At 35.9% G+C, this 22920-nt stretch overlaps 2 protein-coding genes across 4 annotated transcripts in view; one reads left to right on the top strand and one right to left on the bottom strand.

Moving 5' to 3' along the window:
- The window catches only part of LOC145668544 (cathepsin L-like peptidase), a 236802-nt gene that overhangs the window by 84759 nt on the left and 129123 nt on the right, over positions 1-22920 (bottom strand). The window lies entirely within an intron of this gene.
- Positions 11026-22920, top strand: part of LOC145668543 (cathepsin L-like peptidase) — a 44091-nt gene continuing 32196 nt past the window's right edge. Inside the window, exons 1-2 of the mRNA XM_081736528.1 lie at positions 11026-11157; positions 19229-19327. Coding sequence (XP_081592654.1) covers positions 11143-11157; positions 19229-19327 — 114 coding nt within the window. The 5' untranslated portion in view covers positions 11026-11142. The remainder of the gene's footprint in view (positions 11158-19228; positions 19328-22920) is intronic.

Genomic DNA, 22920 nt, shown 5'->3' with positions numbered 1-22920 from the left:
TGATGTGAATATTAGTTGCACGACATTACAACAGTTTCACTATATTATTGCCCAATTACGACAATTCAGTGATATTAGTGGTGAACGTATCAATTTCTGTAAAACAAAAGTGTTGACATTTCATAACTGGAAAATGGATGGCATTCCAGAGCCCTTCTCAACTGTTGAAGTGGTAGATCAAGTTAAAATATTGGGTGTTACATTTTCGAATAGTGACAGCACCTATTATGAAAGAATTTGGTACTTATTACTGAATACTGTGCATGGGCTGTGCCTCCAACAAAAATTACGCAAATTAGACCTTATCCAACGTATTTGGTATGTAAATAGTTATTTGTGTGCAAAATTATGGTATTACGCTCACATATATCCGATATCGGACCTATATCTTAGAAAACTTCATTTTGTTATTGATTGGTTTATTTGGGCAGGACTTTATTTTCGTGTCACACGTAATACCCTTATTCTACCTTGGAAACAAGGGGGCTTACAGCTCATTTCGATAAGTGAGAAATGTAAGGCGTTTTTCTTAACCAACAATTATAAGCAATATCAATTTCCTGACAGTATTACACATCAGTGGCTTTCGTGCTGGATGGTCTCATTTCCAGCATCCAACCTCCCTAATATGGAATCCCTCAAAGACGCCCCTATGTATATAAAAGAGTGCGCACAAGGTTGGTCGTATCTACCTCTCTTGGATCCCACCAATTATTTCAATGTAAAAATTCTGGGTCAGTACTTACTTGCACCTCTGTACAAGGAAATGGTTTCGCACGTTCAGCAAAAGTTTCCCACAAAAAACTGGAAAATGATATGGCATAATGTGCACAAAGTCACTCTGTCAACGCAGGTAAGGAGTACCTGGTATATGATTGTGAATGAGCTTGTTCCTACTAATGTTAAATTAAAACGTATTGGAGTACTAAAAACGAATATGTGTCAACAGTGTGCTCAACCTGATACGATTGAACACAGACTGCAATTCTGTGCTCAAGCACCTGATATCTGGAGAACGTTAACACGAATGTTAAGTGTCATCTGCCGTTTACATACGACTGTGTTTGACCCTCAGTATATACTGTTTCCCGACTATCATTTCTTTCCGATCACCAAACACACTACTGTCACCTGGCTAATTGGACAATCACTTTTCTATATCATGGATACGTATCCGTGTGGCAATATGTCTGATTACATTATTTTTCTGAAAAATGCTTGTAAAAATTTTCTGTACAGTGCGAAAACAAATATTTTGCTCACTACTTACGAATCTTGTACAATGAATATATGCACTGAGATGTTATAAGTTTGTGTAATGTAATCAAGTGAAAAAAAACTGGTCGAGCGGTTTGGATCAATAGTCTATCAATCATAAGTTTATATGTTCAAACCCTGTAGGAAGTATTGGTTTCGTTTTTTCCTTAAAAGTGTGTCCCTATTTTCATCAGAGGACTGAAAACATTTCTTTGAATAAATCTTTGGCAACTACTTTTCTCTCAAATTCGATTAGAAGGGAACATTATCTGGATTCCAAATCTAAAATCCAAAACTGAAAACAAAATATTAAGTATGTTCAATATTTCATTATTATCCGTTGATTTGTAATGAAAAACTAATTATAAGCATTGATGATTTCAGAAGATTTTCCCCGGGTAATGGTCAATATATGAATGAGAGGAAATTGATAGAACATTATTAGCCCACTTTGAGCATGATCGAAGATATGGCCACGAATTTATGTCGACAGGGTCTCAAATTCTCCCACAGGTCATGCCCTGAAATCATCAATGTTTGAAAGGTTTTCTTAACAAATACCTAGGTAGAATATCACATTTATTTCTCGTTCCACGTTTTGAAATGACAAAATCATAATTTTAAAGATAATTATAATACGATAAGCATAAAGGTTTATAGAACTAATGAAGTAAATAGTATTGTGTAAGTTATCGGTTTCTAATCGGATTAAAACTAGAATATTCGTTGGCATCGCACTTTAAAGTAAATCCTCTCTCTATATAATTCGTACTGGAAAGCATGTTTAACTCCAATTACTTAATCAATATTTTTAATAATATATTTTTATTGTAATATTTTTACTACTCAATGTCGTATACACTTCATTTCCCAAAGCAAAACCTCGCAAATGTATAGTGGGCTAGTGAATATTATCAAATAAATTATCATTTAGTTTACGTAAATATTGCATCGCCTGATTTGAAACCTCGTACTTTAAGTAAATAATAATAATAATAATAATAATAATAATAATAATAATAATAATAATAATAATAATAATAATAATAATAATAATAATAATAATAATAATAATAATAAAATCATAGTCATATCTTATAAGAATTTCAGGCTTAGTCAATAAATGAATTCAACGGGTTCTCTATTCGAAGTTCTATTTATTCGAATCCGATAGAAATACAAAGAGAAACTTCGAGAACAGGTAAAAGGAAAATGTTACTTTGGTGGAACTGGAACTAACCTTTAAGAGTTCCTTTCAAGTTACAAATGCCTTAGACACTTTGTTTCTTGTCTTTAAGTTAACTGATTCACTGAACGTATCTGAGTAAGTTGTCTTTATTTTCTACTTGGTTATACACGTTTTACTATCATTTCTTTTAAGCTTGAACGACAGGAACACGAATGCAAATACATTTAGGTCAATTAAAATTCCACCACCGGGAATCGAACTGGGGAAGCAGTACACCAAAGGCACACGTGCTAGAAACTAGACCAGCGTTAAGAACGAATGAAATCTGTTTTGTAGTGTCTGAAATTTATGCCTATTTCGCTCTGATGTAATATGTCTATTGATGTGTTTATGTTTACCGTATTCGTTACTTTTAGGAACGATATATGTTATTTATATAGTTCTGTTACGTATTCGTCCATAAATACTATATAAATTATCATAATTATTCACGATCTTTCATGGAAATTCGCTGGTGCATGCACAGTAACTGGACAGTGTAATTGGAAGGTGAGTTCAACAAAGATTATGTATTTCGCCGACATTTTTTAATAGCTATATAGAATAGATAGCGAATACGAGTCTACCTAATGAAGATGGAATTTCGGTAGGAGATGAAATGATGAGGTGTATACGGTTTGGGGTTGATATAGTTGTTGTTGCAGAATCTAAAAAGAAAATTAATAAGATGTAGAAAACTTGAGAAAGCCTTGTGAACAGTGTTGCCATCAAAATCAATTGAAATCAATTGCAATTGATCAATCAATTGAAAGTAATTGCTCTGAAAATCAATTGCAATTGATTTCAATTGCAATTGATTTCAATTTGTAATTGACAATTAAATTCACTTGCAATTGAAGTCAATCATAAAATTTGCAATTAAATTTTCGTCAATTGTTAATTGTTAATTGGTCACCAGGCAATTGAAACTTTTAATTGTTAATTGTCAATTGCAAAGGGTGCAATTGAAACATGTAATTGTTAATTGCAATTGACAATTGAAACTTGTGATTGTTAATTGTAATTGTTAATTGCAATTGAAATCAGCAATTAAAACTGAAGATAAGAAGATGTGTGTATATTGTGTTGTCCACTTGTTACTGTTTTACATATTTCAAATAAGGTACTTATAAGAAATGCTGGATACCTATCATCCCTTTCCTCCCCTGGGAAGAAAGCCGTGAAACTAAATATTTTTTAAATATATTATCTTTATGGTTCTATCCCCCTCGGAAGAACTCTATATGCCCGTCATGCATAAACTAGGAATGGGCACGAGCGAGTTTTCTTTAAAACTCGACTCGACTCGAAGCACACATCTTTGGGCTCGACTCGAGATCTCGGCTCGAAAAATTTCCCCCAACTCGACTCGAATTCGGATCGAGTTTCCAGTCGAGTCGAGCCAATTCGAGCTAAATCCTTTGTGTGGTTCCAAGTACTACTATCTTTAGGGATGCGCACGAGATGAGTCGAGACAGGATTTTCCTGACAAAATTCGAGTCGAGACACGGCTCTTCCAATAGAGAAATATACATTTTTCGAGTCGAGACATCACATTTACAGCACATTTTCGAGACGAGACATCCACAAATCTTGTTCGTGCGCATCCCTAACTATCTTCAAGTATCCTACATAGACAATATAATTATCAATGATACTACTACTACTACTATAACTAATTATTATTATAATACCGTCTACCTGTATAAACATGGAATATAGGCGGTTTGTATCGGAATACTAAAAATTAGTTGACTGTCGATCTCGGTCGTCAAGAAATCTTCAGGAGGCACGGACATCGGTCACGAGGTTCTTGGTTTGAGTTCAGGAGGAGCAAGTATTCGGGCTCGAGCCAAAAATTGTTAAAAGTTATGGGACTCCAGCCAAACATGTTCAAAACTGCTCGACCCAGGTTTAGGGTTGTCAACGACTCAAGCGTCTCGCTCACAGCTCATTCACTTTTCGAGCCGAACCGAGAAGTGAGCCGAGCCAACAGCTCATCCAACCGAGCCAGCTCGAGCCGATGGCTCACACGAGCCGAACCGAACCGAGCTGATTCCTTACCCCAACCGAGCCGGTTCGAGCCATCGGCTCAGTTAAGCTGACTCGAACCCAGCCTATGGACTCGTTTCAACGGAGCTGGTTCGAGCCATTGGCTCCAATCGAGCCGAGTCGATGACTCGTCTTTACCGAGCCGGCTCAAGCCATTGGCTCAATTGAGCCCAGTCGATGGGTAATCCCAACCAAGCCAGCTCAAGCTGTACGCTCAGTTGAACCGAGCCGAGCCGGTTAACAACACTATTCCGGTTGGGCTTCTACTTTGGCTTAAAAATTGGACCGTCCAGTTCTCAGCCTTGATGGTAAGAACTACAAAAAATGATATGAAATCTTTAGTTTTACGTCCCACGATTATGCCGGTTATGCTAAAGGAGACGGTGATGATGGGAAATGAATGAAATGAAAAAAGTGGGAGGAAACGGGAGAACCCCGAGAAAATCCACGAGCACGGAGTTTGTCCACCACAAAGTCCAAACTGCGCGAGCTGGGATCGAACCAGGGACCTAAAGCACCGGAGGTGAACGCTCTACCACTGACCCACCGCGCCCTCTGGTAAGAACTACAGTATATACTTATATTGGTGCTCACGGCGTCATTAACTTGTTCCGCCACCAACGAATTTCGAGGTACTTTGTTTTGCATCTTTTGTGCGTGTTTTGTGTCGCTTTATGCTCCTATACCCACATTTTGTGCATCACCGGAAGTGGGTCAAAATGGGCCTACAAATATGGCAGAACAAGTTATTGCTCTTCCGCCACCAATGAATTTCGAGGTTGTTTCCTTCACATCGTTTTGTGTTGTTTTGTGCGTCTACTTCCGTTTCGTGCGTCATGGAAAGTGGGTTAAAATAAGTCCCCAAGGTGGGACGAAAATGACCAAGAGTTCCGCCACTATTGAATCTCGAGGTCGTTAATTTCACATCACGTACCCTTTTGTGCGTCTATTTCGACGTTTTACGCGTCACTGGAAGACGGTCAAAATGGGCCTCAAAGGTGGGAAGAAAATGACCCACTGCTCCGCCACTACCGAATTTTGAGGTTCTTCCTTTCGCATCGACTAGTGAATGTTTCATGCCGTTTCGTGCCCTTATTTCCACGTTTTGTGCGTCACCGAAAGTGGGTCAAAATGGGCTTCCAAGATGGGACTAAAATGACCAAGAGTTCCGACACTATCGAATTTCTAGGTCCTTTCTTTCCCATCGTTTAGTGCCTATTTTTAAAAAGTTTTCTGTGCCTACTTCCTCGTCTTGTGCGTCACCGGAAGTGAGTTAAACAGACCTTTAAAGTGGGAGTTAAATGGCTCACTGTTCCGCCACTATCGAATTTCGGGGTTGGTTCTTTCGCATCGTTTAGTGTGTATTTTGTACCGTTCTGTTCGCCTACTTCCACGTTTTGAGCATCACCAGAAACGCGTCAAAATGATCCATCAATGTGTGAGGAAATAGAGCCATTGTTCCGCCACTATCGAATTTGGAGGTCGTTTCTTTCGCATCGTATAGTGCCTGCTTTGTACCGTTTTGTGCTCCTATTTCCACTTTAGTGCGACAACGAAAATGAGTCAAAATGGCCTACAAGTATAGCGGAATAACTTAATGTTGTTCCGTCACCATCAAATGTCGAGGTCGTTTCCTTCACATTTTTTATGCATGATTTGTGTCGCTTTGTACATCAGTGGAAGAGGGCCAAAATGGACCTTGAAAGTGGAATGAATATGTCTTCTTCTGCCATATTTGTAGGTCCTCTTTGACCCACTTTCGGTGGCCTACAAAACGTGAAAATATGCGCAGAAACGGTAAAACTATGCCCTAAACAATGCGAAAAAGCGACCTTGAAATTCGATACTGGTGGGAGAGTGGATCATTTTTCTTCCCACATTGAATGCCCATTTTGACTCACTACCATTGATTCACAAAACGTAGAAATAGGCTTACAAAACGGTAGAAAACACGCACAAGACGATGTAAATTAAACGACCTCGAAATCGTTCCTGACGGAACAGCATTAACTTGTTCCGCCATATTTGTAGGATAACATTGACCTATTTCCGGTGACGCAGAAAACGAGGAAATACGCGCACAAAACGACACAAAAATAGAAATTTAGCTTAATTACATGGGAATTTTAAGTTTGTAAGCTTAAGATGAAGCAATGCGGATATAGGTGAAATCAATCAACTAGCGATCAAGCATTTACTAGGGATGGCCAAGATTTTCCAGAATCCGAATTCCAGAAAATTTATTTTCCCAAATCGGAAATTTCACTTTCCGGATTTCGAAAAATTCCAGAATTCGGAAAAATCCGGATTTCTGAGAAATTCCATAATACGGAAACTCGAATACGGAAACTCGAAACTCGAATACGGAAACTCGGTAAAAATTCCGAAATTTAGAAAATTCTAAATCCCTAATATTAGGGAATTTCCTATTTCTTTAATATTTACCATTCGAAAAATACTCGAAAAGAAATGGAAATATAATACTCAGTATATAAATTATTTATTGATTTTAGAAATACTTACAACTCGGGTAGGAGTGCAACACTGTAGTATAGCCTTACGGAATTTGGAAGCTAGTTAGATTAGTTAAGATGTGTTTAAGTGAATTCCAAAGTAAAGTCCGAGTAGAAAAATTCCTATCCTCGAACTTTCATGTCGAGAGTGGCCTGAAACAAGGAGATGCTTTATCGCCATTTACTCCCTAGTACGTTATAAACAAAATTACAGAGACTAACAAAGACCTATAGCTGAATGGTATTCACTAGGTTATGGTGTACGCTGATGATGTAAATAAAATAGGAGATGATAGGAAACAGTAGAAAGAAATGCAGAAGTCTTATTAAGCGCTTGCAAGCATTATTAAATATTTAGAAGTAACTGCAGAGAAAATCAAATAGATGGAAGTTCGCCGGGATCGTAATATTGCAAGTTATCAAAACATCAAATAATACTTTCAACGAAGTGGATACTTTCAAATATCTAGGATCAATATTAAGAGACCGAACCCATATCCAAGAAGAAATTAAATGTGTACTGAAAACACGGAATTCGTGTTATTTTTCAGTTCAAAATCTTTTTGTCCCCGCGAATTGTTTCGAGGAATGTGAAACTTAAAATGTATAAAACGATAATCATGCCTGTTGTTCTGTATAGTTGCGAAACATAGTCGCTTACTCTGACGAAAGAATGCCAACTGAAAGTATTCGAGAATAAAATCCTGATACGAATATTCGGATCCAAGAGGAACGAGAATGGGAAATAGCGGAAACATCGTAATGAGGAACTCCATAATTTGTACCGTTTACCAAACATTGACCATCAAGTTTAGGGGCATGAAGTCTAGGAAGCTCAGATGGGCAGGTCATGTAGCCAGAACGGAAGAAAATAGGAATACTTTCAAAGGCTTAACTAGAAATTCAATCGGAAAACGCCCATTAGGAAGACCTAGGCTCAGATGGGAGGACAATATTAAGATAGATTTCGCTGAATTAGAAATACAAAGCAGAAACTGGATCCAGTTGGCTGAGGATAGAAGTCAGTGGAGAGCTTTTGTGAACGTGGCATTGAACCTAAGGGTTCTATATGCCACATAATTATTAATTAAAAAATGGTCAAATTCGGGATCCTGGTCAACTTAATTTTCTCTTGTTTCACTAATAAAAGAAAATACTGGCAACTTAGTTATGAGGATGTTGAAATGAAAGTAGTTTAAATAAACTTCCTGATATTAGTTTATTTACATTTAATTTCTGCAATACATACTTCTTCTTTCATGGCGCAAGATCTACCCTGTACTTACCCTAGTTTTTGGATTTTGGACAATTTAATTAAGTCCTAAATTATATTCTATCACAAATACTCATCATTATTGCAATTTCATGAAACTTAAAGAATACGTCAATATATGTTTCAAACTGTGATACCTCTCAAATAGGATCTTCGTCAAAAATTCACAATGAATCATTGTGACTGCCCGATAATGCGTGAAGTCAGATGACTTGAGCTGCCCAAAATACATGGCTCTGTTTTGACAGTGAATAGTAATGTCGATAAAAGCTTTACTGAGTAATATGGTACATTTATTATTATTAATTTACGTTTCATATTCTTCTAAACAACCGTTCTTATTTCTAACATTTATTCATACACATATTTGTGCAATTATTCATACAAATAAAGGTAACCAAGAAATTTCAATCGCTTTTTTCACCCAATACTTTCGAACATCGATATTTATCTTAAGACATACCTAGAAGATCAAAAATCGTCCCCATCAGCATCGACGACAACCTTCTGTCAACGTTCTGTAAGGCCAAGGATTCCATCGCGGTACAACGTGGTGGACCGTGAAGCGAAGAATGCATCAAGTGCATTTTGCACCTCTACTAGGAATTTGAACTGGTGTCCTCTAAGGCGATTGTCCAAGGAATGGATCAGGTGATAAGCGGATGGTACAATGTCCGGGAGTATGGCCTATCCAATAGTGTTTCCCATCCAACGCGTAGAATGGTGTCCCGGGTCATCCTAGCCATGTGGAGCTTAGTGTTGTCCTGTAACAGGAGGACCCCTTTTCGGATTCAGAAGTGTTGGCTCCAGAGTTTTGACTTTTTCTCGAACATAGGTCAACTGCTGACAGTACACAGTTGCATTGATGCTCTGACCAGCTGGTAGCAGTTCCCGATCCCAAGCAGTCCACCAAACACATAGGAGGACCTTCTTTTGGTGCAATGCTGATTTCGACTGTTGTGGAACCGGTTCATGAGATGCTAAAAAATGACGATGGCGCTGTGGAGTTTCGTGCAGGACCCACTTCTCATCACATGTCAACATCCTGTCCAAAAATGGAATCTTCCTTAGATGAGAGAGCAAAGAAACACAGGTGTCAGAGGGCTTGCCTTGCCTTCTGCCCCGCAGTCAAATCATATAGGACGCATCGACCCAATTTGTAGTGCTTCCCAAGTTGATGGAGTTGCTGCCGAATGGTTTCGCCACTCACACTGAATTATAGTCCGAGTTCCTCACATTTCTGGCCACTGTTCGCCTCAATTGTTGACTGAAGATCTTTATTTTGTGCATGTATTGGTCTTCCGGCACGTGGTGCGTCTTTGAGTGTTTCGTCAATGTCTTTAAACTTGTTAAACCACCGCTGCAGTCTCCGAAGTCACGACTCCAACACAAAAGGCCTGGCATATTTTCCACCCCGCTGCAGTGGCGTTTAACCCCAGTTTGAACTCGTACAGCGTATATGCCCTTATGACGCTCTATGGAGGTTCCATGTTCATTCTGTTCTTACACAAGTTCACGGTGTAACTGAACTGGCACAAGTAGGTAGTATGTTGGGCATACCCACAGCCAACAACTGACCTTCGCCTTATTATCTTTTATTTTTAGGAGGCATAAAGCTTCTTTTTATTTCTCTTTTAATGTAAGTGTATTAAATTGAGAATAAGTTCTTAGAGCTTTGCTATCTATGTGGACTCAACTCACGGTGTAAGGGTCAGTTCAACACAGACCTCCACAAAAAGCGACAGAACTTCTTGGTTACCCTCACATTGATGATTTGAAATTGGGCCACTGTGATATTCGGTGATAGCAGGTAAATCACTTAATGCTTAAGTAATGTATCCTTCTTATATTTTATTTTCAAACCATATATTACAACAATATACTCGTAAATGAATATCAAATAATATATTACGAGGGATGATCGGAAAACAATATTACAAACTACATGACTTTTATTTTATTTACTATAATTTAACGATTTTCTTTTTGGTACATTAATAACATGTTAGTCTTGTTGTAGGTCTATGCGATTTTTCTGGATGATAATGCGAGACCTCATTCAGCATCAAAAAGTGTTGAGTGTATTCAGTGTTTACGCTGGGAGCTACTAGACTAACCCCCTACAGTCCTTACCTAGTCCCAGTAACTTTCACTATTTTTCTGCTCTAAAGCAGTATATAGTTGGTCACCATCTGATATGTGATGAAGTCAAAACCGTTATATTATGGTGGCTACGAGGACTTGACGCGGATATCTGTGCAACTGGTATGGAAAAACTAATCTACCTTTGTTACAAGTGCTTAATCGAAATAAGTGGTTACATCAAGGACTAGTGTTAAGTGTCATATATTATCAGAATGGTTGATCTTCCAGCTATGTATCACAGATAAGCCATAATAGGCTTTGTTAAATTTTTTCCGATCATACCTCGTACGCATAAGAATGGGTTACTTGTCAATTAGCACAAATAAAAGAAATTAAATTTTAATTTTCTTCGTGTATTTATTAGCTGAAAATAAAAGGCCTATAATAAGAAAAATGAAACCATGTGACACAATATTGTTGCTTCTTGGAAGGCAAAAAAATGTAAACATTACAAAGAATTGTAATTTAAAAATGTATTTGTAAATTATAGTAAAAGTCGATGAAACCATAAGTAATGTTATATCTTAGAGAGTTTCCGATAACCTTATTTCTGACCCATTACATCAGTCAGTTGCTACAACTAGGCTTTATCATATTTCTGTTACTGAAATCTTTAAGTGTACACAGACGCCATCTCAATATAGCTATTTGTGATCACGTAGTTTGGTTTCACCATGTTGTTTTTGAAAGTAAGTAAAAGTTAAAAGTCTAATAATGCATGTTAACCTAGAATTAACATTAGTGGAACATCATATTTAGCTCTACCATTCAGTTCTGTAAATGTACAAAATTGACGGGAAAACTGGAGTTTTGTTTTATAAAATGTAACATATAATACTTGTAATTATATTATAATTGAAGTTTATAAAATATACATCACATATTATTAATATCTGAATTCACTTATCAGTAATAGTTTTCCCTACAATTGAAAAAAGGCGAAATTAGATAGCTCTGATTTTTCTCCATAAAATAGTACAAAACGAGTTTAATTATACGAATCTCATATGAACACTAAATTTTCATGTCCCAACACTTAAAACTCGTGCTGATAACTTTGGCCTGTTCTATTGAAAAAAAAAAAGCCAAGACCAACGTATTATTGAAGGGAGAATATGCTCTTCTTGTAAAAAAAAAAAAAAAAAAAATATGTATCGAACACAAATAAATTGACATGTGTAATTTGTAATTTGTTATGTTTAAGAAAACTATTGTAAATTTATTTTGTAATACATCAACACTATAGTTGAGCTTATGCCTGCTATGTGAATGACAAATAAATAAATAAATAATAAATGAGTTCTAGATCTTAAAATGAAATAGCTAAAATGGAGAGACATTAATAAAATAACTACACTCGCTAAAAGAACAACTCCTTTAGCTTGTAAGTTTCAGATAAATGTTTCAAAACATATCACTATATACGCATATGCTTTAGTAAGGTGATTAACATAAAGGATTTGCACTTACGGCTATAAGCGTTTCCTCTAATTTCTTGAATTATGGTTTTTTATTGACTATTTTTTATATTCAACTAGCAGCGTTCACCCCGCTTCGCTGCGGTCACCCCGGAACGCAATAAACTTTGTTACTTAGATAATTTTTACTTTTTCGCTTTCAAGTGATATGATAAAAACCATAGAAGATTGCAGTAAATGTTAACATTATATCGCCTGTCATTTATGTTAACCCGCCGAGTGACACGGTCATGCGGGTTGCATATAAATACGTTTATTTTTACCTATGATGAACTAACAAAGGATTTGTACGTTATGGACACTTGAATGGTCAATTATCTCAAGACACTGGTAATTAAAAATTAAAGTGATATGATAAAAACCATCTAGGGTCCAAATCCTAATAACCCCCCCAAAAATGAAAGAAATTGGTTCAGCCGTATTAGCGTGATGAGGGAACAAAGGATTTGTGCGTTCTCTTTTATATATAAGATTATTTAAATGTTTTTCATGTAAGTACCTGTAATTTTTTGTATTTACCCCCCTAATCCCCCAAAAGACTTTAATTTTGTATTTGCATTCGGTTTATTTCTACAATATATGTATTGTATAACGAAACAACAAAGTCCGAAGAGAAGACATTATATAAAACGATAGATCTCATTAAGCGGAACAAAATTATATGGGTAAGTGCGATTCCTCATGCGTAGTTTTCGAGAAAAATGAATTTGTTTATAAACCTGAAAATTGATTGTCTAAAATAACTAGTGCCACTCACTAACATAAAACTGATACTGAAGTATACCTCCATCAAGTTTTTTTTTCTTTTTTTACTACTATGACATTAGAAAGATGACAGCCTACTGTATGGTTAATGAGATGTAAAAATCATCAGATCTTGTAACGAATCCAAAATAGAACCGCTAAGACCATCATTCAAACTTCCAGACATATCAGAATTCTTTAAACTCCACTAAAAAATATCAGACATCGCACATCTTGTAGATTCCAAATACCAGCTCTCTCACACATATTCTTAGTTCCATCAGTCAATTCTGTATATCTGTATCAAGATAATTATATTAGTCCATATTTCAGACAAAGATTTTGTTTTTAAACCATCGATACTCAGGAATTTACATCATATGCAATGACTACCATTAAAGAGTAAACTTAAAGGAGAAACACACACATACATACACAAACACGTAAAAATCTGTGGAAGGAATGACAATGGCATATTGAGTGGTTTCACTTTCCACTAGTGATGTGGAGACACCGGGAACACAAATTTGAAGCATAAGCTTCAGTCCAAAATTCACTTTCCTAAATCCACATATTGTAAGTAGAAAATAGTACGTCCAAAATGTTTCTCATGTTTTCTTTTTTACTATATCATAGTACTTTTGAAAATGGGAATTTTTCAATATTGTGCAAAACTTTGTATTTAAAACGGCAAGAAATGCTATCATTATCAAGAAACTTTTTTACACACGTACTCGAAATTAATTTAAATACCAACTTTTGACTTCCTTATGAACTAAATTTGAAATAACAGGTGACCATTCTTTTGCTGTTGGAGGATCATATTGATACCCTTCTTTTGTTTTATTCTCTTTATTTTATTCTATTCAAATATTAAACTTCAGATCCTCGAGGGTCGCAAAATGTTGATAGCTAATGCTCAATTTGCACGCTCTTTCTAAATCAAAAATTATTTTATTCAAAAAATAAAACAGTCTTGTGACTCGCTAATTTTCCGTATATGTTTAAAACGTTCAGAATATTATAGTTAGTTTTCACATAACCATAAAAGACGGTATTATTAACGTTTACAGCTATTACAAGTACTGTTCACATAAAATTTCCGTCTAGGTTTACTTCCAGAAAACTTTCTCCGGAGGAAAGGTACGAGTAAAATCAAAATGTGAACGACTGCACTGTGATACTTACTGTAATAGAATGTGTCCTGCAAGAATGACATGTACATAACTGTTATTTCATATACCTTAATTCCGGGAGGGTAATTAATAAATTCAGAGGAATGACAGGAAGAAAAATTGACCACAACTTACGAAGAAGTAGACAAAGTGGCAAGTGGTATTGTATCTTGTTCATAACATGTTTGTCATTTTTAAATTAAATGTCAGATGTGTTTTCGTAGGTTTTTCCAAGTTCTAAGAGTTTATTATATTTTAATTTGGTTTTTGTTTTAGATTTTTTAAGTAAAAAGAAATAGAGAAAATTTAAATGGTACGATTCATACAGTACTAGAAAACATGTAAAAGTAATTGATTAGATGATTAATTTTATAGAGGAAATATAATGAGTAAACTAAATTAAGAAAATTATTAAACATTTTCACCTGCGTTCTATAATAGTTAATATTTGGAGACCTATCCGTCTTCAGTGTCTAACTCTATCCTTTGTCTTTCACATATTTACTTAGGGTTAGTTTATGCATATAATAGATTCGTACGATCTCACATATCAAATATTATGTTTCTTCCAGTTATTTTCGTCTAATAAAAACAAAACATCTCATCGTTATGCATCGCACATATTGAATTCCTGTACAGTACACTCCCCAACCATTCATCACGGGGCCTGGCCCTGCTCGAGTAACAAAAAAGTTCGTTAAAACGAAATTCATAATTTCATAATTCGTAAATTACATAAAATCATTATAATGGTTTTAAAAAAAGAACTTAACTTTCCAAAATAGAGGTTTCGACCACAAGCTGTTCCAGTGATACTCAGTTGAACGAAATATTGTATATTGAATAAAGAACACTAAAATGTCAACAAACCACCACTTAATTTTTTAGTTTAACGTCCTACGTTTATGGCCTTTAAGATAGAGGAGACGGATAATAAGTGAAAGTGCATAATTGTGAAATTAAATTTTAATGTTCTCTTACAGGAAATCGAACCTGGGACCATGTGCACTAGAAGCATGTATGTGTATTGATTGAAGAAAAACACAAAACTGACCAAATATTATTTAGCCTACAACACTGAATAAAGCACTGTGCAGTGGTTTACGAACATATTAACTAAACGAAGAAAAATACATTTAGACTTGAAAACATAAAAATCCACTTTTAAAAGTCTGTGACTTATTTCTTAGAAAATGAGCGGTTAAATAGGAGGTTAAGAGAGAGTCCAGTCCACGGTACATGCGTAAGATATACATATTCATATTAGTGAAACATACGAATCAGAAAGACCTGAAATTCTAAGTTTAGTGCCTTTAAGTAAAGCGGTTTTAAATAGGCTGTGTGTAAAACAACAACGTTGCGCATTACTTTCTTCTAGTACATGAATTCCCAAATATAAATTATAATAATAAAAAAAATTCCTACCGGTGACCAGTGCCTATCTATCACCATACAACAACGGGAATCTTCGAAGTCATTCAAACAGATTTTGTGTGATGCTCGCTGTCAAACAAACACTGGAACGTGAATAAATTATGGCTTTTATTTTTAGCATTATACGAGTAGCTTTCAAACATCCTCTGGAACTGTCATGCGAAAATTTTTGAACTTGTATCTCCTAATAACCTCCTGAAGAATAAGTATGCCAAATTCAAGTCTCCTAGCAAATCTATAAATAAGAAATTAGTGATTTTGATTTTCTTTTTTTTTACATGCAGTACAATTCTTTGTTACTGACCACCCTGGCGATTACATTAATTCAAGAGATTTGGAAGATACAGTGACTAGAAGTAGCCAAATTCAATGATTATTTCAATGTTACATAAACAAATGAAACTAATAAAAATTTAATATTTTCTTATTCGATCCGTAGGATAATTTGACAATTCATTTATGAAACCATAAAGAATATTCCCAATCTGTAAATTAAAATTGGGATGTTTCTCTTCGATATAGATCATATTAAAGCTCATCAACATAAAATGACCCTGTCAATACAAAATGATTTTGCTTTTAGATGGTAGTATTATAGGGAGCTAGCTTGTTTACCAGCGGGTGCTGAGGTAAAGGGGGAAAATTTCAACATTTTTTCTGCCTCACTCTTGCAATACTCCCTTACCCTCCTTCTATATGTCAGCGTTGCCAGGGTTAAAAATTTTTCACATGAATGTCATTCTGAAGAGAGTGTGAGTTGGCTATTTGTTGTGTGTTGTTGTGGTTGCGGTTTTTTTGCTTATTATTCATTTGACAATGGCTTCACAGCATAGAGGGCAAACTATACACAGCGAAACTAGAGAACAGAGTTGGCGTGGGTCAATGAAATCTTGACCCACTACTCACCATGACCCACTCTGACCCACCACCCACCGTGACCCACGACCCATCTTGGCCCACCACTCACCGTGACTCACCATGAACCACTGTCATCCACTGTGACCTATTCTGGCTCACCAAAATCCATCATCATCAACTCTGAACACGATCCACGGTCTCTTCTTTACTGACTAAAGAGTTTACACTTGTAATAAAACAAGACTGTGAAATTTTTACTAATCGGAGTTTGAATTTCTAGTCAATCACTCAAGCACCACTCTGTTATAATAACGGTGGATCTGATCTTTACGGTATAATATGGTAAAGTGTTTGTCAGTGAGGAAATTGAAACAGTCCGAGGTGGTGGGAAATTAGTGTATGCCTAAATTATACTTATACTAAGAGAGTATTCTTGCAAGTGTTAATTTCTGAACGCATTTCACAAGAAACTTCTATTCGCAGGAAAATACCCCTGTACAATATGGAAAAAGTTATGGTTTCTCAGTTCACAGTATTTTCTCACAAAAGACGAAAAATCAAGTTTTTCATAGTGTATAAAGGTACTCGGGTACCCTATGTGAGAGCATCTCCATAAAGTATGCTCATAATTGTAATTTGTGTAATCACTAAAAACACCACGTTAAATTTAAGTTACAAATATGCATAATTGCAATTATTATGAATATTTTTTTCAGAGTAGTTTACCTAAAGCAAAGAAGAGACTCATTAAAAATTAGGTACAAAGTTGAATAACACAAATAAGCCATTAGTAATACAAATATACATTTTCCATAACTCGTAATTTTCCACCCTAAAACAAATCTGAAATCGCGTTATTTCCTGTTGGTAACTTTTTCGTGGTAAATCATCCGCAGCTGAATGATGTCCATCCTTCAGCCAAGAAATAACTAGCTCGTCTACTTTGAGCTTGTCTAGCGGTGGGCCATTAACATTGATGAACAACAAGTTAGACAATGTTTGAGCACTTGGTCTATTTCTAATATCAATCATCTGTAAATTCATAAGGGGAAACCTCCGTTCGCACTCTGTCGTGGAAAATACTTCCACCCGATTTCTGCAACTCCTTATCGACAATCTGCTTGTTACACTTAAGTCTGATAACGATTTTTCTCGGTCAGTTTAGAAATACTCAGCAAGAAGTATCATCTCTCTATCACCATACAACATCTTTTCCATATCGACCATGTCAGTTGGCAATGTCAACTCATGGAGGACAGAAACTTCATCTACCACACCTTCGATAGGGAATCTTGTGAATAAATTATCAATTAAGGCCTGATAAACTGATGATTTCTTATTTGTTTATAAATGTAATCTTTGTAATTACACATGAAGGTTTGATGTCATTACCAAGTTCCCTCCCCCGCCTAGAAAGCGAAAGGGAACGAGGTTCCTGGAAAGTGTTCAGAGGTAAATAGGAATTTCCCTCCTTCTTTCCCTTCAATTACCACATTGCTGTTTGCCATGTGCCAAATTACGATGAATTTCAATTAAATTATCATAGTATAATTATTTCCTTGTTGAATTATCAATACTTTTCAGTGGAAAAAAGGATGAGATTTGAAAGTTCCAAATCAAGGTAAGTAGACCAACGTAAAGGGGAAAAAGTGTAACATTTTCCATATAATTATGCGTACAATCCAAACTTAAAATTTCCGTGTAATTAAGCTTACAGTATAAATTTTATGCCTATTTTTCTCACAACTTTATGGATTGATTGCCCTGTGCTGTAAGCGCTTCATAGAATAAACATAGAATAAACAAAAGTAATGGATATATGAAGCCAAGCACTGTATTTTTTGTTTCTGATTTTTTTCTAAATAACATTGATCGTTTTCGATCATTTTTACAAACCAATTCACTAAAAAATGTCCATATATAGAAAATGTCCCCCCCATAAAGGAGAATTTTAAAAAATGCTAGGACACATTCTGTTTATTTTCAATAAAGTGTTAATACACTGAATTTCAGCTCCGTAAGTTTAACGGCGTGCGAGATACTAATTTTTTTTCTGCAAAAATTCGGATCCTCACTACCTCCTTAGGATATTATGCATTACAATGAAAACAATATAACATTCCAATTTGGATTGAGGCCTAACATATACCGAAAGTAATTTCATTTGACTTTGCAATTTGACCGTGGTGATTAAGCACACATAGTTACATTCATTTTTTTTATATAATAATTTATATATTACAGTGATTCAAAAATGTAGGTCTCGAAAGGCAAGTAGTAGTATAAGTCCTTTTGCTATTATTACAATTAAAAATATCAATATCCAAAAGTTCCTGAAGTTCTTTTTTTTTTTTCACTTGGTTAGATATACTCACCTCAGATAAATAGACAGAAACAAATGGAAAAGGAAGGGAAATGAAGGTCTTGAAGTTAAACGAAGACAAATTTACCAGTCTTCAGAAGATACTGTCTACAATGCAGTGAGCAGAATGGGTCGGTAGATCATACTGAGTCGGTGGGTCACAGTGGGTCGCAGTGGGTCACGGTGGGTGGTGGGTCAGAGTGGGTCACATGCTGTTGACAAACGACCCACTGACCCACTCAGAAAACTTGACCCACTCCATCCCTGCTAGAGAAGTAATAAAGAAGGCCATAGTGCAGTGCGACGAAGAAGCGAGGGAGAAAAAAACTGAAGCATTTGTTATCACAGCCTAATTTGCGTGTGTCCACGTATACAGAGATCTTCGATAGGGATTGCATAATTGCATAAACTCTTTGAATTAAGTGAGTATTAGCTGAATTTTTTGACAACGCACTGGCAACCCTGCCCAGGACCGTAGAGTGACCGTTTCTTGGCGACGGGGTGGGGAACCTGCCAATCAACTCTGAATTCCTCAGCCTCGCATTAAAGCTAGCTCACTAATTAATATAGGTATGCAGAAGGAAATTAATTGTCTTATTACAGTAGATTCATTCCTTTTGATTAGTGTTAAGTAGCAATATTTGTTTAAAATATAGAACATACTACATTGTCTACAAATTCTAAACGTGTAACTGCTTTCATGTTTCAGACATACGAATTTCTAATCATTCTCCTGATTGGAGGATCCACAGCCTTCCTAACGAGAAAATTGCTTGACCGATACGATTTTGCATGGGAAGAGTTCAAGGTAAAATTTTCTTTTCTTTTCTATCTTTCTTTCCAAACATGCATTAACCGGTGAACTTAAAATGAAATTTGAAAGGTTATTATTATTATTATTATTATTATTATTATTATTATTAGTAGTAGTAGTAGTAGTAGTAGTAGTAGTAGTAGTAGTAGTAGTAGTAGTAGTAGTAGTATCCGTTTACTATAGATTGGTGCTGTGTTTTGACAAAACCTGGCTAGCGAATCTTAGCAGTCATTCCCCTTCTTTCCCCTTATTGTAATGGTAACAGTGGCACTAAGTCATCAACTTTAGCACTAGTAGGGTTTGGTATTTGCAAGTTGTGTAAATTTCGAAAGTTGACTTCTCTAATCAGGGCCGTAACTTGTGGAGGGCAGGGGAGGGGCAACTGCCACCAGGGAAGTTCCTCGCCGTTCAAAGGGGGCCCATTTTGAGACAAAGTTTTCTTAATCCATATACGACACGAACATGAAATTATAAATCAAGCATCAAACAGGTTCACTACATTACATAAAAAAAGCAGTACGCAAAGGGTAAATAAAAGAAAAATGAGTCGTGGGCCCATTTCAGTAAAAAAATGTCCATTAAGGGCCCTAGACATTATATTGTCTTCTTATTTGTCATGTATGGAACGGGCCCAGGGGCGTAAATAAAGTTCCCGCAACCTTGCCGTGCGGGAGGGCCCACAGGCTCCGGGGGGCCCATAAAGACTAAGAGAAAGATAGAAAGAGGAGGCCCAAGAATTAGAAAAACAACCTTTTCTAGAAGGCCCAAATACACGTATTAATGTTTGTCCCCCAGAAAAAATATCTAAGTTACGGCGGTGTCTCTAATGTGAATTTGTTGGTACGGTTCTGCTAATAATTAACTATATCAGGTTGGTCTCTTTAAATCTTGGGCCATGGAGAGAAACACAGTCTTACAGGAGGATAGTATTCGGATTTTAAGAAGGTGGGGAAAAGAGAGCGAGGATGAGCAAGATGAGAAGAAAGAAAGAAAGAGAATGAAAAAAGCACTTCTACACTTACTTCATAACGAATTAAAGAGGCCATAAAATGAAAAAAAGGATATCGGAACGCACCACCACAATATTTGCGAAAGTGTTGGCAACATAATATTCTGGCGGAATATATCTCCCGCCAATTTTGGAGCGTAGGTATTTGACCCAATTTTGGCCTTACAGAAGCTACCATCTAGGCATTCACCTCGTGGAACTGAGGAAATCCTTAATAAGGAATACCAGCTAGAGCCGGGTTCTTGCCAACGCTCGATCTACCTATTTTAATGCCATTTTTGTGTTGGACAGTGTCTAGTAAGGGCACCCAAACATGGTAAATATGTACTGCTTTAAAATGTTTACATGTTAAAATTCGCTTTATACTGTACTTTGAATATGTAATTCAATGTGAATTATATTCTTCTTACAGCAGCATGCTTTATTTCCTAATACTTTAAGTCTATGGTTGTTAGTAATTATAATTATTGCGCCATATTAATCCTTCTCAAAGCTTGTTCAATTAGTATGAAAATCTAGACTTGGTTTGCAACATTGCAAACCTTCACCAACAGGCAATATGTGGCGAGAATATTTACCCCTATACTCGCATCGAAATTCCCAGCCCTTGTTTACAATCAGAACAATACGTTTCTGTCGCTGTATCATGAAAACAACGCTGTCCAGCGAACCTAACGGTCTTCGTTCTCTCTGTTTATTGTTTACAACACAAATGGCATCCTCTCAATATTGCCAGGCGTGCAAGGTTTTCGCACACTTTCGAACAAGAACATTTGAACAAAATTGAGTGGGCATTATATGTACGATGTATTACATAATAACTAAATAGATTTGTCACAACGTTAAATGTATCATTCATCTCAAAAGCAGCAATTTATGTAGTAATAGTAATTGATCCATGACTGTGCAGAAGTAGGTACGGTACATTCGGATCTGCGATGCATGTGCCTGGCAACCATGAATTAACCATGTAGGGGTGAGAAGCAAGGTTTTGACGCTCGCACAACAGTTGTTGTTTGTAAATAATTTTCCATCCTAGAGTAAACGGAATCATACAAATACCTATTATGTTCATTGTAGGCCTACATGCAATTGCCTTACCAAATTATATTAATTAGAGTTTGAGAATATTATAGATTTTTTTTATTTTTTATTTATTGTAAAAACACTTTTAAAATTATTTGTAACGGGCGCAACGACCGCTTCACGCCATCTGTTAGCGATTGTTAGAACTACGTCCAACCTAGCGACGAACGCGTAGTCCAACGTAGTTGAAGAACGTCGCCCTATCGCTAACTGGCGTATCGCGAGCTTTCTAGACCTAGTGGCCGTCGTCTTTTATTCACGTGACTCCCCAGTTTTGCCTCACGACACTGGGTGGACGCCAAAAATTGGGGAAGCCCCGGCAAGAAATCGAACCCAGGACCACGGAATCTAACTACTAGACTACGGTGTCTCCGACCAGTGTTTCTTCCAGACATGATTTTAGGGGGCACTGCCCCCCTGAGGAGACCAAAATAATACGTCTATAATATAATAATAAATAGAATAGTACCAGCAATGCTCCCCGGAATACGAAGTGTGCCCCCCCCCCCAGGAACATAGTTTCTGAAAGAAACACTGTTCCCGACTTAGATCATTTAAAGTTGTATGCTTTCTATGAACATGCCACTATAGTAGGAATTTCGTTGTCTTCAATTAAATATGATTAGTTTAATAAATATAGAATTAAAATTTGATTAAATGATACGTAATAAGAAGCTTGCATTAACATTTTTAAAAAAAACAAATTAGGGTTTTAGGGCTCAGTACAAAAGCACTAATACTTTAAAGTTTCGTTTTAAATTGTTCATTCTATAGTGTACAAGATGGAAGGCCTAGTTTTCTTATAGTTAATGATTTATATCAATTTACGGTAAAAATGCCTCCAAAAAGAAAAGGAAATTAGTGAGAAAGAAACGTTAAGTTCACAAATAGAAATGATAATACCAAAAGCAAAGTTTTTGGTATTATATTTATTTTTTATCTTTGTTTTTATTTTTATTTATTTATTTACTTATTTATTTATTTATTGCTTGAAATAGCGTTTCAGTAATAGGAATATAGACTGTAATGTAACAGTTTCTAGTGAAATAACTAATTATATATATATATATATATATATATATATATATATATATATATATATTATATAATTTATGGTAAAAGTTGTGAATAAATCAAAATTTTGAACCTCAAGTAACACTGTACAAGAAGTTTGGACGAATTTCTAAACAGAAAAATTCAGCTTCAACTGGTTTTCAGCTACCCAGAGGTAGTCGTAGATTATAGCAACAACGTATCAATCTATCTTATGAAGACAAGCTAGCTCAAAAATGAACTAAAACATCAGAATTTTAGTGCAAATTCATTGCTGGGGCGTTTGATTGAAGATAAGAGAACCAAAAAAACACAATTTAAATATAAACACAAAAGTGAAATCAAATTATGAATGTTGATTTTAATTTAAAAGTGGAGTATGTACTGGTTGCTTTTCGTGAAAAAAAGCCCTTTCTTCTTTTCGATAAGGATAGGGGGT

This window comes from Thermobia domestica, chromosome 13 (genome assembly GCF_964235325.1).
Source record: "Thermobia domestica chromosome 13, izTheDome1.hap1.1, whole genome shotgun sequence".
NCBI classification, from domain to species: Eukaryota; Metazoa; Arthropoda; class Insecta; order Zygentoma; family Lepismatidae; genus Thermobia; species Thermobia domestica.
Note: the sequence above shows the minus strand (reverse complement) of the source record. Positions and strands in the feature narration are given on the sequence as shown.